The 18,303-nt window shown below is 36.8% G+C and overlaps 1 protein-coding gene across 1 annotated transcript in view; it reads left to right on the forward strand.

Annotated features, from left to right (window-relative positions):
• The window catches only part of LOC146471140 (uncharacterized), a 35,993-nt gene that overhangs the window by 10,994 nt on the left and 6,696 nt on the right, over positions 1 to 18,303 (forward strand). Inside the window, exons 5-15 of the mRNA XM_085121181.1 lie at positions 257 to 315; positions 1,278 to 1,400; positions 2,661 to 2,700; positions 4,597 to 4,656; positions 5,958 to 6,065; positions 8,040 to 8,146; positions 9,306 to 9,393; positions 10,939 to 10,994; positions 11,263 to 11,336; positions 11,872 to 11,948; positions 14,779 to 14,871. Of these exons, the coding sequence (XP_084977307.1) occupies positions 257 to 315; positions 1,278 to 1,400; positions 2,661 to 2,700; positions 4,597 to 4,656; positions 5,958 to 6,065; positions 8,040 to 8,146; positions 9,306 to 9,393; positions 10,939 to 10,994; positions 11,263 to 11,336; positions 11,872 to 11,948; positions 14,779 to 14,871 (885 nt within the window). The remainder of the gene's footprint in view (positions 1 to 256; positions 316 to 1,277; positions 1,401 to 2,660; positions 2,701 to 4,596; positions 4,657 to 5,957; positions 6,066 to 8,039; positions 8,147 to 9,305; positions 9,394 to 10,938; positions 10,995 to 11,262; positions 11,337 to 11,871; positions 11,949 to 14,778; positions 14,872 to 18,303) is intronic.

The raw sequence follows: 18,303 nt of genomic DNA on the forward strand, positions 1-18,303 counted from the left end.
ATCAGTGTCTAATGCCATTACTTTTATTTGCATTTTAAGATCACTTTACATCATTTTTGTTTTTCTTTTGCCTTTTTATTAGTATTATTATTTTTATTTTTATTTTTATTTTAATTTGGCTTTGTGTTTGTTATATGGAAAATGTACATGTCCTCGTTTGTGCAAATAAAAATAAAATGAGAATAGTTCATATATTTGGTATTTCTATGTCATGGTTATAATAAATTTTTATTTTTAATAATTATTTTCCTTTTAGGTATTAAGAGCCCACATCCTCCCCCTGACTAATGTTGCCTTTAACAAGTCTGGAACAAGGTAATTATTAATGTTGACATAATTTCTTTAAAAAGCTTGACTGTGTTTCAACACTCCTTATCACTTGTAGTTTATTGCTGCAGGCTAATTGTGGCAAATAAACAACCTCATCGCCAAGTAGAGGTTGAAATGCCAGCTACACTGTATGACATTGTCAGTAACATCCCATGGCTGGCAAATCCTGGCAACTTAGCCATTAACCCCCATGCAGTCGACACAAAGGGATGTGCCAGGCACCTATCACTCAATTATCACAGTGCAAATGGATGGGGGAGGGGACGGAAAGGGGATACAATGTAAAATATCAAACAAATGCATTGGAGGGGCTATATGCATTTGTGAAACTCCATCACCTTAATTCTTTGAATGTGTGTGTTTTTTTATGTGGTGTTAAACACAGCAGCTGAATCGCTAATTATCGTGACCCATATTTTTAGACAGGCTGGTATGCCATTCCACGGTTTTGCACCCATGTTACAACAAGCATTCTTGTGACATTCAATTCTAGATTTATCAAAGTAAAAACTTCATTGTCAGAGGGAGTGGATCCTGGGTTATTCCATGCAAACAGAGGTTTTTCATCCTGTTGCTTCTATTTGCTAGTCTTAAAGAAGCAACAAGATAAAAAACCTCTGCTAGCAGGGTATGTGCTATAGGAATAAACACTCTAGTACTAGGGCTATAGGTGAATAGCTTTAAAATATTTGAAGGAGTGAGGCCATTTTTGATGTCATAAATTAAAGTGGATTCAAGCGATTTGTAGTATAAGAAACTCAAGAAATAATGGTATGGTGTGAGCATTTCCATCAGCAAAACACAAAATTTAGAGCTCTCATTTGTGGAAATAAGTCTTTCTTCATGTTTTACTCACAGGCCAGTCCTCACTCTTGTCATATGAATGTATTGATCATATATTGTTATTTATAGTCTTGTGATAACAGTTGTATTTTAAATTATTCAAGTTTTATAACAGGCAGCTATGACAGAACATGTAAAGTGTGGGACACAGCCTCAGGGGAGGAGCTTCAAGTACTTGAAGGACACAAAAATGTTGTGTATGCTATTGCCTTCAACAATCCTTATGGGTATGTTGTCAGTATTCAGTGACCAGTGTACAAAAACTAGCATTTGAAATGAAAGCAGACAATCTATTGGGAAAGAACATGAAATTGGCCTACTACAGTGGAAGCTCTCATAAGTGGACACCCTCGGAACATCAAAAAGGTGTCTGTAACTGAAGGTGGCCACTTATGAGAAATGGTTCTTGTAATTGGCCACTAAAGGTGTAACAGATAGATGGCCGCTTACAGACGTTTGCCCAGCTAACAAATATGAACATTGGGAATACAATTTTTAAAAAATACCACCAGATTAAATGATTTTTTGTTTATTGCCTTATGAGTTTGTATGGGAGTTAACTGAATGTGCAGTTCCAGAAAATATCCATACTCACCCCACGGAAGGTTTTTTTGCTTTGCACCCCCCTCCTCCCAGGAAATTCCAGTTTAGGCTTCATACTTTGGTTCTAAAATTTTGGCTTGCAAGACCCCCCTCCCCTGGGAATTTCTGATGACCTTCCATGGGGTGGGTATGGATTTTTTCTGGAACTGTACAATGTGGATTTGTGAAGGTGATTGTATGTAGAGCTGGCCGTTTACAAGAGCATTTGTTAAGAGAGTTTCCACTGTACCATTTGTGATTTGCTTCTGATCAGTGTTTTAGCTCATTTTCATCAATAATCACCCCCACTGTGCAAACATTTTGTACATGGAACTATCTTGTTATAAAAATTACCTGTTTTTTTTTTTTTTTTAAGTCAAAAAGACAGAGGGAGGGAGGGAAGGATTCATGTCCTGTTTGTTGAGTCAACTGAATTTTGTAGTCCAGTTTGTTTAGATGTCAGTAGAAGGCAAAAGCTGATAAGGAAGAAAGTGATAAACAAATTCTTCTGTTTTGAATTTGAAGGATCCAAAGGCACACCATGCAAAAAGAATAATGTTACAGTAAAAAGCACTGCGTTTCACTTGCTGTACAATGATGAGTTTGTAGGTTCTTTAGTTTTCTTTTAGAATAATGAGTATAATGTACAAGAATGATTATCCAGAAAACACCCTTGAGGGTTGAAAGTTACCCTTTAAAATTTTTTGAGATTAAAGTTGTTTATCCACTGGATTACATTTCTCCTATCGAAACAATGTAAAACTTTGTATATTGAGCGAAAAATTAACCTTATTTCCAAAAAAGACACGAAGTCATCTTAATGGGATAAGTGCAGTAAAAAATACATTTATTTAGAAATATATTTTGAATTCTAGTGATTTTTAATTCTCTTAAATGGTTTTTAGGGACAAAATAGCAACTGGTTCATTTGACAAGACTTGTAAGGTAAAGACTTTGTAACATACAGTTATATTTCTTCTGTACTTAAATTCATGCCAAGCTACAGTATTACTCACATTGCTAACGTTAAGGTTCTACATGGACATGTGAACCCTAGGAAAGTAGAACCTCCAATTATCCAGACTCACTGGAGCTCTCAAAAATAGTCCAGTGCGATATTAAGAGTATGGAATATTGAGAAAGCATTTAAAGGACATACTTTAAATTCACATGAACTTGTCATTAAACAAGATTTGCATGAAGAATACGCATGTTTGTTTTTAGAGGAAGTTATTGCCACAAATGGCATAGAGTATCTGACTGTGTGCTTTACTTTGTGGTCTCTGATGGCATTTTTACACCAGTTTCCTTGGGGCAACATGGTGTTAGCAAAGCCTGTTTGACATTACTTTAAACGATTTGCAGGTTAGATTTTTCAAAATGGGTTGTTCCAGAAAAAATTCGACCCCCCCCCCCCCCCACCCCGACTGATGGGATTCTGGAAATTCTCTCGGGAGGGGGGGTCAAAGACTCTGGAAATCCAGGCAGGAGGGGGGCTTGAACTTGAAAAAGTCTTCTGCAGGGGTCTTTTGACCGATAGTTCACACGATTCAAGCACCAGCACACCACCGTTGTGTAATTTTACGTTAGCTACGTTGCAATCTTGGTTGTTTGGTGTAATGATAGTGATAAATAAATCATCTAGCTTTACAATTATCAGCCTAGTCTGCCTACTTCTTGGCTTTTTAAAACTTCAGCCAGATTCCCCTCTTAGTCCTAAAAGGAGGAACATCAAATTCTAGCGCCGAAGCTTTAGAAATTAAAAAAGAACATCTTCTGGACGTGATTGTGCGTATTTTCTATTAAAAATAAATTAAACTTAAACCTTATATTTTTGCCAGAAATCCAGACAGGAGGGGGGGGGGGGGGGTTTGTGCTTCAGGAAATCCAGGTGAGAGGGGGGGGGGGGGGGGTTAAAAAACGACTCCATCCGTCGGGGGTGTGTGGATTTTTTCTGGAATAACCCAATTTCATTTTTTTGCTCTTTGGCTTGATAAGGTACTATTGTTTGCATTGCTGAAAAATCATTAATTAAAAATAATGTGAGAAATGTCAACAGTCTTGGGAAGCCAGTTAATAAGTACATAAAGGTGTCATAATCCAATAATTCCAATTTGGTGTCCTGCAGCTTTTTGACATGTTTTAGCTGGCAAAAATCATCCACGTAAATTACTGCAAATTAATTTGTATGGCTTATTTACATTGAATTCAAAGCAGTAAGAATTTATGTCATTGCAAGAAAGGCTGTCATGTATGCTATGAAACCTAAAGTCACTTTGAACAAAACCTAAACAAAATCCTGCAAGCAAAAAGCAAAGACCGATGAGAAAAAAAAATAAAACTGTTCGACAAAGAAACGTGCCATGTGACCAGTGACAAGGGCTCTTGTCTCAATCAAACCAGTTGTTGCAACACAGCTGTTGCAGCACAGCAGATAACACATTGTAGGAAAATTATGCACTGAATCCTTCAATTGTGAAAAAAAAGGCGTAAAACTTGCTAACTGTGTTGCAGTCACCTCACAATACTTGTCAAGAAAGCTTGGAAGTTGTTTTTTTTTTTTTTTTTTTTTGGCAAGACATATTAACTCATCAGTTAAGAAACAGTTACACAACAAAAGTAATTAAAAGTAAAAATTACCAAAAAGCTTGTCAAGGAAAAGTTGCTAAAAAATTAAATTATGTGTTTTTAGTTTGCCAACAAAGAAGTGGCTTTGCATAAATAAGTAGCCAAACCTTGAAAGCTATGAGAAATGTTAGCCATGGTTGATATCATGACAGTCACTCCTGAAAATTGTACTGAATGCTGTTAATAATGACATGATGTCATTTTTTTTTACAGTTATGGAGTGCTGAGACAGGAAAATGTTATCATACCTACCGAGGACATACAGCTGAAATTGTAAATTGAGATCATTCTTTCCTTTTCGTTTAAATGCACAATATACAATGTACCTTTTACTTTATAGAGTTGTGATTGTTAATGCAAGCCCATTTTAGTCTTTTTTTTATATATTAGAGTTACCCCACACTTTTGCTTCCCCTGAACATAACACTTACTCAAGACATCTGGTTTTGTTTTGGCTAAAAATTAAGCGATGAAGTGTAAGATAATGGACAGAAACAAAATCACCACCTACTTTTCCATCTTTTTTCCTGAATCTTGTTGTATTTTTTTGTAAATTAAGTTTGGACCTAGGAGTCATGCGATACATAGGTAAATTATGATCACCTGGCAGCTAGTGGCAGCTAGTGAGTCTGCTGTTGGCATAATGCCACATTTTAAAGCAGAATTTAAATGCAATAAAGAAAATTGGTAGAACAAAAAGATAAAAAAAGGTCATGAATAGAAAAAACATAATAAATTCAGAAGAAATCCAACTCATCTCACATGGCTTTAGCTGATTGGTTCCTCAGCAGCATTGCAATAAATGGCCCACAACCCGTCACCCAAAAGCCTGCAGTGCTACTGCAAAAAGATATTGCAAACTCAGAATACCGAGTAGCATTTGAGGATAATTTTGTTGCCCTTGGAAGCAGAATGTTGAGTAAAGTAGGCCATTATTGTAAGCACTGCTGGCAAGCATAATATGCCAATATAAATCTTTTAAAGATTAACTAAGTCACTGAAACATACTGTAAGACTGCATATTCTTCAAATCACAAAATTTGTCAAGTAGGAAGCTTCAGTCCCAGTACAACTTATTTTGCCAGCTTCTCACGTTGAATTAGATTGTTTGACATTCTTAGAGGTGATTTGCTTGTCTTTAGGGTGGTGAAATTATTTAATTTTCCATGAAAGGGTACTTACGTGTACAATATAGGAACAAATTAAAAATTAATTTTTAAAGTATTGCATCACACAATTTGGCTTTAAGCAAACAAAATTATTTTAAGCCAAAAGATAGAAAGCTGATAATTTTTCATCATATGGTTGCACTACAGCCAACATATTGTGTCACGCTGCTCATTATGTTCAGTAATATCTTACCTGAGGAGGTTGGGTGGGACAAAAAGGCCAACTTGTAGAGTGGCTATTTTTGGGCCTGGCATAAAATTTCTTCCATGCAGAAAGAGAGAGGGGTTGCTTACCAGTAGTAATTCATGTAGTAGTCCCTAATTTTTGGTTTAGAAACTGGATTTATGTGCTTGTTTGATAGCTATAGGTAGTTATTCAATCATATACCTTCATTTGGGTTTCAGGTGTGTTTAGCGTTCAATCCACAAAGTACTATAGTGGCCACCGGAAGTATGGATACAACAGCTAAATTATGGGATGTGCAAAAAGGAGCTGAGATATCCACATTATCAGTAAGTACATCCCTTTTTCTCCCCACATTTTCCTTAAATGTTAGCATTATTTTTGTGGTAAGGTTAACATGGCACTATATTCACAATACACAGCCATTAGTGCCAGGTTTTAGTTAGTTATATGGTAACTTTTTGGAAATGTACTTTAATTTTTTTTCTGCCAAACTCTTGAGTGAAAGAAGCTTACCCCCTCCTTCTGTTAATTAACTGTCCTTGCATCAATTTGTACCTTCAACCTTTGATGTCAATTAAGCAAGGTTGCACTTATATAGCTCTCTTTAGTGCTCCATGTAAATGTAAAAGTGTAGGCCGCTTTCTAGTTAACATTGTACAGCACTATAACCATGCAACGCTGTGATGTATGTACCATTGACTTCGTCACACACATACTGTCTGTAATAAGTACTAAACAACACTGTAGCAACCACAAGGTATTTCAAGTAGCTGCACACTGCTACAAGTTGTAGTGCATAGTTATACACCCGCACAAAATGTTCTGTTAGTCACAAGTATTTACAAAACATCAGAAGACATCACATGTTGAGCCCAGTTGCACACTGCACTCCCCCAAGTCCTGGTGGGTTTTTTCCTCACTGAGAAAAATTCGAGAAAAAATAGTTCGGATGCTCTACCACTGAGCTACAGGAGACTCGTGGGAGCTAAGGCCATTAAACTAGGTTCATGGGACAAACATCCTGCATACTGCTAGGATTTGAATGTCGAACGTGTAGTATATGAAAGAAATGTGATGGTATATTTCCAGCCTGGTGAATGTTCTTTGTTAGATGGATTAAAGATTTTCAGTATACACCAGCTTTCTTGTAATGACATCTTACCTTTTTCAATTTAGTTTTTCAATTTAGAACAGCATCAGCCTTACTGAGTGATGCTTACTTTCAATTACGCTTGAAATAGTTCATGACTCAAAGGTATATGTGATGGTGTACACTGTGATGAGTACAAGCCTCAGAACACATTCCGTTTTTACTAGATTGGTCTGCGCAATACTCTCTGTCAGTACATGTCACATAAACTGGAGAAATAAAAGGCACTTTCCGCCAGTTTGGTTCGTATCTTTTACATTGCGCTTAAGGATGGTGCCTACTAATAATACAGAAGTATTTTTGTACAGTTTATGACTATACGGGCAAAGCAGATCTTAGTGCAAGGGCTACTGGAATCCAGAAAGAAAATTGGGGGTAGAGGGGCATTTTTTTCGAGATAATTAAGCAACAATTATTCTAAGAAAATTGGGGGTAGAGGGGCATTTTTTTCGAGACAATTAAGCAACAATTATTCTAAAAAGTAGAAAAATACAAAGCATGTTTTTTTTTAATTGAAGCTTTATTATCGATGAAAAATGCATGGTTACCCCATTTTTTTTTTTTTTTTGATATCAAGAGCACTTGCTTAGTTCTGCTTTCTCTGCATAGTTTTAAACCCCACAAAAATATCCCTGTATTAGTAGGCACCACTCGTAGAAAACCTGAGTATCTCGAAATGTGCAGTAACAAAAGTAGGCACCGTCCTTAGTGTTTTTCAGAAGAGATGATGATTTTAGTAAAGGCAGTCTCCACCTTAGCACTAGCAAAGCAAGGTCAAAGAGAAGCTGTTTCTCTCTTCATTTCTAAGTAGGCCACAGAATAAATGAGAAGGTAGATGCTCCAAAGTAAATAATTATTCTAATAGTTTTCTCAATTAGGAAATGAAAGTAATGTAGAATGGCTAGCCAAGAGGAGATTTTGAACAAAGTGCAGACAAATTTGCCATGTATATGTGCCAGTGTACAAGAGTCTAGGACAAACACTTTCATTTTGTTGGAGTGCTTGAAACCTTTGTCCAGTAGGTCCAAGTGCCCTGCTTTGTTACACAGGATGCCCATGAGATCAAGAAGTATTCTCCTTCATCAAATGATTGTCTCATTCTGAATTATTGATTATTATTCATTTGTTAATTTTCTTTTTTTATGTATAGGGCCACTCAGCAGAGATCATATCTTGCTCATTTAATACAACTGGTGACCAACTGTTAACAGGATCATTTGATCATACTGTGAGTGTGTGGGACACGAGAACTGGCAGGTTAGTGTGGTAATAGAGCTCTTTGCTTCCACCCCACTCTTCCTTAAACCTGTTAAATAATTTTCCAGTTCTACAGATGTTTAGAACTGCTTTCCTCTGCTACTGTGGATGTGACATAAAATTTGTTTTGCCTCCATCAGCTGTGAGAAATACAGCTCAAACCAAACAGTTTGTAATTAAAGCCCTGGTGCAGAATGGGCCTATTAGGCTCTTTTTCATTTTAGTCAAGAGTTTCATGTGTAAGTATTTGGAAGGGTGTTTTATTGCTAAGAAAGAAATAAACCCCTTGACTATTAAAAAAATTGTTTAATTTTTCTTTCTCCATTTTTCTTGACTAAGTTTTAAAATTTTCTTGGGATTCTTTGTTTAACTGTTATACTTTTGCACCAAACGTCGCCTAAAATAGTTCTTAACATCATATTTCATCCAGTCCCATGCAACTGGGCAACTGGAGTTTGATTTTTGACTCATTGTAAGTGATTACCATTGCCTGTTATTTTCAGGCCACCGTTGATCATTGTCAATAATTTATCGTAGGTCACTCTAATTTATTGTAAGTCATTGTTTGCTTACTTCATGTCACTGTAAGTCAGTAAAGGTTATCTTAGAAATTATTGAGCCACTGTAGGTATTTCTGAAGACATTGAAGATGCAACAATTCGTCACTGTAAAACAAAGACTTCAAGATTGATTTGAAATGACAGTTTACAATTATAACTGCTTAGCAGCTAAAATAAGAAAAAAAAAGTATCGGAATTATCTGTCGTCTCTATTTTCTTGATGACATCGGATGACCACCAATGAAGGACAAAACAATATCAACAACAGTTCTGAACAACTTTTCAACTTACGCTTTTTCATTGTTAATTAGTGAGATATTTATTTGGTAATCAATAACACTGTTAGCTAACAGATAAATTCCAACTACAAAAACGTCAATCTGGTTTGAAGAGTTGAAGATGTGTAAAGAGAAGCCAGAAAATCAAAGTCTGAAGGTACCCATAGTGTACAATATTGAAATGCTATACGTGAAACTGTTTTTTGTCCATTGCCCACTGTCCTCTCTGAATGACATGAAAGAACTTGTCTCCCAATGTATGTGTTGAAGTTAGTTTATTCCAGTGTAAAACAATTGATCAAATCAGACATTCATTTTCAGGCGGGTGCACACTCTAATTGGACACAGAGGGGAAATCTCCAATGCCCAATTTAACTTTGATAGTTCATTCATAGTAACTGGATCAATGGTAAGTTTGTACGGAGAGCCTAGCAACATTATTATTAGTTTTTCTAGGCAGGGACAGTGTTTTTTCGTTTTCTTTGTTTTTTTTTTTTAGCAAATGCAATAAACAAGGATCTCATTTATTAAATTCCTTTTCAGTATATTTATCAATAATTCCCTTTTGTTCGTTCATCACCTATGTATTTGCTCGATTTCCGTCGCTCTCATTCCGTCTGGTCTGGGACTTCTTCTCCAGGAGGCGCACGAGTTTGTTTCCCAAACAGTCGCTGGTAATCAACCCTATTGATGGAATCCTGCCCTGGGCAAAATTTCGGTTGGAAATTCTGGAAACGTTTCCGAGTCAAATGGAAAGGCTTTTTTTCATTCTTTCCAAACTTGCAATCTCATTGGTAGACGAAGAAACGTTCGTAATGGCGAAATGATGGCACAAGAAGACAACTGAGTAGAAATTTTGTGCAAATGAGACGGTCATTTCCATCCTGACGCGTCGGAACGGAAAAGTGGAGTACTTGTCCCTCCGAAGGTCGTCCATTTTTTTAAAATGAAATTTCCGTTTGATCCAAATTTTTTCGCGAAATGGAAAGCATCCCTGTTCAAACTCTTTGGAGTCTTCTTTGTAGCTGTTAGCTGCTGAAGTTGCTGAATCACTGCCTGACTCTTATCCTTGAGCCACCATTCATGATCAACTATATCTGAAATCTTCATTTCCAGTGAAGTTCTTACTAAGTGTATTTGTTCCCTAGCTGGTTGTTTTGTCAAACAAAATTCAATATTTTGAACCCGAGTTTGTTATTGTTTACTTTAATGTTTAAGGCAGAGTTAACAAATAAGTGGAGAGAATGCAACTGTTTAAGGATCTTGTAAGTCATGAAATAACATACATGTATCCTATAAAACCGGCAAGTGGACCCAAGAAAGCAAATGAGGGCAATTTTGAAACTTGAATCCAAACTAAGTTTGCAGGACTCATTTTTGCATTTGAAAAGCAAGAACTTATATAGAGTTAGAAATCATACATCACAGAATGTGATGTATGATTGAAACTTTAAACTTATATTCCTGTACATGAGATGGCAGAATTGGCTAGCAACTGCTACCTTATGGTAACTATTGCAATAAGTGAACATGCTACACCTTGGGAATAAGTGTAACTGACTTGCACAAAATGAAATGACATTAGTATGGTTTAGTTGTCACTTTTTAAACGTAGTGTGCCATTGCATCCCGCTATGTTCGTAACATAATTAGATCATGTAGTCATGCTACCCATCACACAGGTGTGGTGTGGAGTTGTGGTCCTGTCACAGACCCATTACTTTGGATGTAATATTGTACTCATCCTGGTATTCAGCCTGGACCCCATCAAAATCTTCGGTGACTTTGCTCTACTGACATATAGCCACTGGTTAATAACAGTGGTGATCCCATCGCCATGCCGTGTGACTTTTTGTCGCTGATCGGCAATAACAGTGTTGATCCAACCGCAAGCCATAGAATTTTGTCTACCATTCTGGTTGTTTGTTTAATTGTTCTTAATTTATGGTTGTAGGACAAGACATGCAAGATGTGGGACTCCAGAACTGGACAGTGTATCGGTACATTAAGGTAACCGATTGCTTTAATTTTGGAACTTTCCATAGTACAATTGGGAGCAGTCAGTATACAATGTTGAGTACAGACTGGCTATAAAATACAGATTGACACAAATCACTGACAATATTTACATGTGGTGTGGGTATTGATGTCTACTGATTACTATGTTAGGTGACCTGTTAAACACCTCGGACTGATCGATGTGCTTTGCTTGGTATGTATGTGTGCATGTGACAGGATCCAACGGTACTGATCTTTTGCTTTTTGTTTACCAACTCAGAGGTCATGATGATGAAGTGTTAGATGTTTGTTTTGATTTCACGGGTCAATACATAGCCACAGCATCTGCAGATGGTATGCAAATATACAGCGGTGATGTACAAAGCTTGAAATACTATTTACTTTGGGATCTTTGAATCCAACCATGCATTAAATAGTCATTAGTATACGTGAATCTTCATGCTGCTTTTTGTTTGTAGTTTCAAAATATGTAAGTTAACTTATGTTCTTATACACTATATTTTACTTAATTCAGATAGATTCAACTTTAAATATAACGCTAACAGCGAACGACCTCTAGAACGTTCAACGATCAGTTTCAGGTTTTGCAAACTCAAAATAAGATGCGATACTGTGCTGTCATGACCAAAGCCGTGTTGATGTGAAGTTATTCAAGTAAAAGCACTTGCTGCTTGAGGCCATTCCCCTGAAAATGAAACAAAATGTCTGTTTGTGATTTGAATGTAGACTTTATCGGCAAGAGATGTTTTAAAAGGTTAGGCACCAATCCTTAGCCTGGTAGTGTGTCCATAGAGAATGCTATGGTTTAAAGAACATTCATTATGATTATTCTTAATATTGATGTGGTGACAATCTCTTCTTGCTGAAGGTACTGGCCGAGTATACAATGCTCTTACACATCATTGTGTTTCTAAATTAGAGGGTCATGAAGGAGAAATCTCCAAGGTAGGGCATTGCTATTAAAGATCAAAGTTGAGGCTTTTGTTCTTGATAGAAGATTTGTTTTGTGACACAAATGTGATGTTATGTTTTAAGCCTGGTGAATGAATGGCAGATGTATTTTTTAAAGTTGTTGACACAGGCATGACCGGAAAAGAAAATCTGAGTTCTCTCAACAGGAGTCGAAGCTACAAACTTCGGATTACTAGTTCAGATGCTCTATCACAGAGCTACAGGAGACTTGCGGGAACTTGGCCATTAAACTAAGTTCAGGATGATCCTGAACCTAGTTTAATGGCTCAATGGTAGGGTATATATCTGTGCTACTCCTGTTGGTAGAACTTGGATTTTCTTTTTCTCGGTATGCTTGTATGTATCACCGACTGAAATAATTCATCTATCAAGATTTATTGTGTCCCCTTGAAAGCTTTGCATTACGTGAGAGAGGCAAACAGGATATGACAACGTGGGGCACACTGTTTGGTATGCATTGGTTAGAAGGCTATTTCTTTATGCCTGCAAATCAATGTTTTTGTGTCTCGGTTTTATGGTGGGCATTATATAGCAATAACTGAGACAGCAAACTTAAAAATAAAATAAAACTAAAATAGCCAAAACTTCATTCTTTTCTAAATCTGATTTTAAAACAGAATAGTGTGCCCCAATTTCCTGTCCTTTAGAAAAGGAACTGGAAAGGTCTCCATAAATTAGCTCAATTCACTTCAGTTTACATGACTCGTGATTCTTAGTTGATATTTAACGCTTGCATTTAAAATTAAAACTTTTAAATAGGTTATTTGCAGTGTTAATGAAGTTAATTGTTGGATTAGACATTCCTGGTTGCATTGTATTAGACGTCAAAGAACTTATTTAAGTATTCAACACTTTACAATACAATGCTGCTTTTGTTTCTTGCTGATCAGGTGATCAGTGTTTGTAATGATTTCCATATACATCCTATTAACAGAAAATTGCTTGATAGCTGAGTTTAATGGTTTGTCTCACAATTGGCGCTGGTGGATTGTGGCGCTTAACAAATGTATTTTAATTTTAACATAACTGGAAATTTCTGGACCAACTGCTGAGTTTCATCTGGATTATCTGATATTTTAGAAATTTTATGTCGCTTGTCTTGGCAGTGTTTGGAGAAGTCCAACAATTTTTTCAGACTTGCATTATCGCAAGGAAGAATTTTTGGCCATTCATTTCATCTGTTTTGTTGTTGTTGTTGTTGTTTTTCCTGTAAGCCTCTGCTACAAGGAAAGGCTTGCTGCCGAATTGCTCAGCTAAGATCTTTTTGGCCTTTCAGTGTCCACCTGCTATTTCCAAGAGTAGTAAACTTCAGATTGCTTCTCTCGTTCTTGAAAGTGCATTCATTGAGAAACGTTATTAGGGTAGAGAATTAAGTCATCACTGAAAGTCTGTACCTGAAATTGTATTGTATGTCATAAAATATCAGCTCATGTTCTGAGGGGACCTAGAGGAATTGTAGGAGGGAAGAGAGCTGTTTTGTTTATCTGCGGAATTTTCTTTTTCCTTTCTTTTTGGAGAGGCTATCTAGTTCTGCCCTGTATCAGCTCTCTACAAACTGGCAGTTGCATTATTTGAGATTTCTAGATACGGGATAAATCTTTTTAAGAACATTTTTGTTTGGAAGAGGTCGACAATAATATTTGTTATGCGTTAAATAGTTTGTTATGTAGATATTATGGTATTAGATTAGATTGAAATGTTACCAGGAGCCATAATCGTTTGTGATAATGTGAAAGTACAAGTCCATCTCTTACACGATGGTGCGTCCTATGATGTTTTTGACTGTTCTTCGAACGAATTTGCTTTCGGTTGGGTTTCGGGTATAAAACCAAAAGGATTGTTCCCATCAAAACTATTAAGGCAATAGAATTCCAGGAAATCTTTCGATGAGGAGAAGACTGCAAAAGCGACAGAGAGTGACAAGAGTTTTAACTACTAAAAGAAGCAGGTAGAATAATAAAGAAAGCAAGAAGCCAGTAATTTGGCCAAAAGGTTTTGAGTTTAAAGCACCTGAATGTTCGCTACCGAAGGAAGCATTGATAAAAAGTCCATTGACCTGAAATGGAAACATTGCGGGTCACAATTTGATCATGCTTTAACTGCCAGTTGTTGCATGAAGTAGTTTGCTTTTCCCTAAAATATCGACAGAGCTGTTCTGAATAAGTGCAGTGTCTTTCGACGGGGACAACACTAGGGTGGTGTTCGTGTTTTACTTTCGCTGTACTGTAAAAGAGACATTGAATTGCTCATAAGCATGTAGTTCTCTTTCTTCCGTCTTGTAAACAGTTTTCATTTAGGTTTGCCATCTATTACTCTTCCCTGTTGCTTTCAATATCAATCACCAACGATCAGAAGTGAATAACATTTGTTTACTTCCTTTTCTGGGAATGTTTGAGCCTGTCTAATTCTAAGCTGGCACAGTTCTATTGTTAGAGAATCGGCCATGGACGTAGATTTAACTGGCTATAATATACCTAAATAAAATAAGCAATGAACGAAGGAAAGGTAAATTGTAAAGCCCTTTTCAACTTTTTACGTTTACGCGACTGGATCCACACATAACCTCTTATTTTATTTGCATACAGAGCCAGTTAAAGGTTTGTCCGTACGCACATAATTACAAAATTTATGTTACAGTGGTGGATCTGACCCAGAAGAAAGCGAGCTGTGAAAGGATTTCTTGTTTCAGGAAAGCAAGCTAGGAAAAATATATATATTTATATATATATTTGACAATGTTCAAATTACTTTAACCCTTAGAATGTGTAACCGACTTTCCCTCAGATTTGTTTCTTTTTTGCAGATAACATTCAGTCCTCAGGGCACTAGATGCCTCACGGCCAGTAGTGACAAGACAGCCAGGCTCTGGGATCCCTTTTCAGGGAAATGTGTACAGGTATATGTCAGTCAACTAAAGGGTGTTATTAACAACGTGATCATTGGATAATGCGTTTCCAGAGTTTTGATTGGCTTAGCGACCATGGTATATTAGCCATTAGTATTAGCTATCATTGCTTTTAACAGTGACTGCAAGGTCTTCGCTGGCGACTTTTGCTTTAGCTTGTTTATCTTTGGTTCAGCTGATTTCTATATCGGGTAGACATGCTGGCCATGATGGCACATCCCACCACGGCTATGAGATCTCATTTACCTATTTTCCTTGACTTGTGGGAATAGCAGGGTTTTCCTTTAAACTAACGTGCTGCCACGGATCCAGAGAAGAGCAACTCTGTTTTCAAGACAAACCGGTGGACACTAGTTTCTGAACCCTGTTAGAGTTTCTTTCACATTATGCACCAGCGCTGCTGTCCACCTCTTCTTCACAAGCCTGGATGATGCAGCTACCACACCTTGGGTCTTACCAGTTTGTGTTATTAAGTATACTGTTGACATACCTTTACTACTTTCGCGACTTTCAGATCCACTTGTAAACAAATTCCCCCACCCCTCCCTTTCCCCCATTTTGACTCACTGAAATGTTATTCAGACAGTGTACTGGTAAGATGTATTCTGTGTGTATATGGAGTAAGACAAATCATGCAACAATGTCATTGACGTCTATACGGTGAATGTGGATGACAGGCGATAACAATATTTCTGTTCCATCACTCCCATCGTCTTTGCTACAGATATGGGTAAAATAAATTTATTATCCCAGATGCAAAAAATCTGACTATTTCTTATGAGTTTCAATAATATAGAAACAATAGAAACATCTGGACAAATGTCGAAAGCAGCTCAAAGTGCCAACAAACTCCTCTTGCAGGACGCCAACAGTGCTATTTTGGATAAATTAAGCAAAATTCAGTCGTTCCGGTCCGCTTGTTCTACTTGTGGATGTTAGTCAGTTAGACATTCCCCAGTTGAAACTCTTGGTAATACAAACTCCTCTTGCAGGACGCGGAGCAGGGTACGACAAATGTTGTCGTCATGAATAATGTTGTCATGAATAACGGCGTTCTTTATTTCATCAAAATATCCGAACAGCACTTTTCTTTAATACTGATCACCATTACTTAAAACAAAATTTTCAATATGAACAATAATTGTCGTCAGACTAACTTTTGCTGAGATTTTTCCGTGAAGTTTATTTATTTTGTGTAGTGTATTTATAAGCTCTTAGAGCCAAAGTACAAATCACAGTAATGGCGATCTTAAGGGACTTTGTTCAAGTTGCAGTGCCGGTAGACCTCATGGCTATGAAGCCTGACAAACTTCTTTGTTGTATGTTTTTGTTAGCATTTTTAAGTCTCTACTGTGCACTGACCACAATAGCATTTTAGAACTGTTGGAGCAACTGACCAAAAGAAACGTTCCTGATATTCAAATGTAGTGTGAACGTTAAAACAAGGAATGGACACGGTCGCGGCAATGACAAGGTTTCATAACCCGTCCCTCAATTAACTTTTTCCCTGGTGAGCGTATAAAAGAAATGACACAGTTTTTATAATTTAGGAATTTGCTAAAACAATAACAGTTAACAAGTTTGTAGGTACCAGCACATAAATAACTTATTTAAGTTATGATTTGCTTCATTCAAAGTCACTCTATAGTCACTGCTCTACGATCCTCGAAAAGTTACTGTTCAAACATGTAAATGGATCTGTTATCTTACAATGTTAGCATAAATCTTCGTTTACAAGCATTTTATAAGCATTTTTGGTTGGCACCCTCGATTGGCAATCTTCAATTCCATGTACTCAAGACTATTATCTGATTCCCCCATCGCTAGCAGTAGTAGAGAAATGAGCGTTCTGGCTCAGGGACACAGGGACACAGTGCCAACACAATAGCCAGGGGATTAACGTAATCAAAATTGATGACATCATCATCTAAAAATAGAATGAATGTTCTGGCACAGGGACACAGGGACACAGTGCCATCACGATAGCCCCGGGATTAACGTCATTAAAAACTGATGACATCATCATCTAAAAATAGAATGATCGTTTTGAGGAGGGGACACAGGGACATAGTGACGTGACAATAGCTCGGGGATTAACCCCACGATAACATCATAGTTTAAAATAGATTAAAATTATGTCATAGACTTATTTTTAACCACAGCCCGGTCTACAGATTTTTTAATATAAAGAGAACATTTTAAGGATAAAACAGTTTCTTGAATTTGGAGTCAGTTAGTGTTTATCATTGTTCGACTTAACATGTGGGCGAAATTACCGGTTTGACAGGTTTTTGAAGTTATTTTTGGATGCATGATGTCATATAGTATATAACATACATACTTTATTGTATAGCTTCCCTTGGGGGGCTCTTCCGTCATACATGAAAATAAAAATAATAATAACAATAATGAAAACTATTAACATTTGGATGATAATATAGAGAGAAAGAACAAAATACGATAATAAAAAAACGATGAATTGAAAAGATTCTTAAAAGGTCTCTTTTTTAAAAACGCTAGGTTTTCCCGTGTTTCTGATATGCTTCGATAAATGATTGTAGATTTTTTTGCTCCACGGAAGATGAAAGCCCTTTGGCCTTTTGCAAGCCTACACTTGGGTAGTGTGAGGTCATTATTTTGCCTGGCGTTCCTTTGGTGAATTTTTGAACGGTGTTGAAGTCATTCTCGAAGATAACCGGGAGTTAGGTTGTTCATTCATTTGTATACAGTAGTCTATTTTCATTGTCCGTAAGCGTATGAAAAAGCGATTACTGCCAAGCACATTATTCACGAATTGTGAGTTTCAGTAATAATCATACATTGTCAGTGATTCTATTTTGGATGAATTTGAACGAGATTATGTGATTTTGTTGGTTATAACAGATGAAATCAGACATCAGACATCAGACGCGTGTTTCGATTCACGCACCGTTACTTAAGCTATTATGTTAATTAAGTTGAGCTTTGTCGGGGATTAAACAGTAAAAACAGTCTTTTGTTGTCTTTTGTTTACCAGATTGCTCCGAATAAGAATATTATTACGGTTGATCGATTCCTGGCTGCTTAAATTAATTTGCATGTTATGTTTGGCGCGCACTGGAAAAAGTAAACACGGTCAGAATTTACTGAAAATTCTTTATTTAAATCGTTCAACAATTCAAGTACAAAGCAAAGTTCTTATGACGGCGTTAATCATCTTTATCCTCGTCATCGCTAGGGGGATAGAATGTCATTTTTGATGTCATTTCATCCTTGTGTGTGATTGCGCCACAATTTAATTAAAATTCATCCTCTTGAGAAGCCTTATATGGATGATTTCTGTGAGTTCGCCGGGATCTTCTTGAGGGACGATCATCATCATCCAGGTAGTTTTTAAACCGAATTCGAGGTGGTTTTTTTCTTTTCTGCGTAGGTGAGGGTACT

The sequence above is a fragment of the Pavona decussata genome, unplaced genomic scaffold (assembly GCF_977016875.1).
Source record: "Pavona decussata unplaced genomic scaffold, jaPavDecu1.1 SCAFFOLD_106, whole genome shotgun sequence".
In the NCBI taxonomy this organism is placed as follows: Eukaryota; Metazoa; Cnidaria; class Anthozoa; order Scleractinia; family Agariciidae; genus Pavona; species Pavona decussata.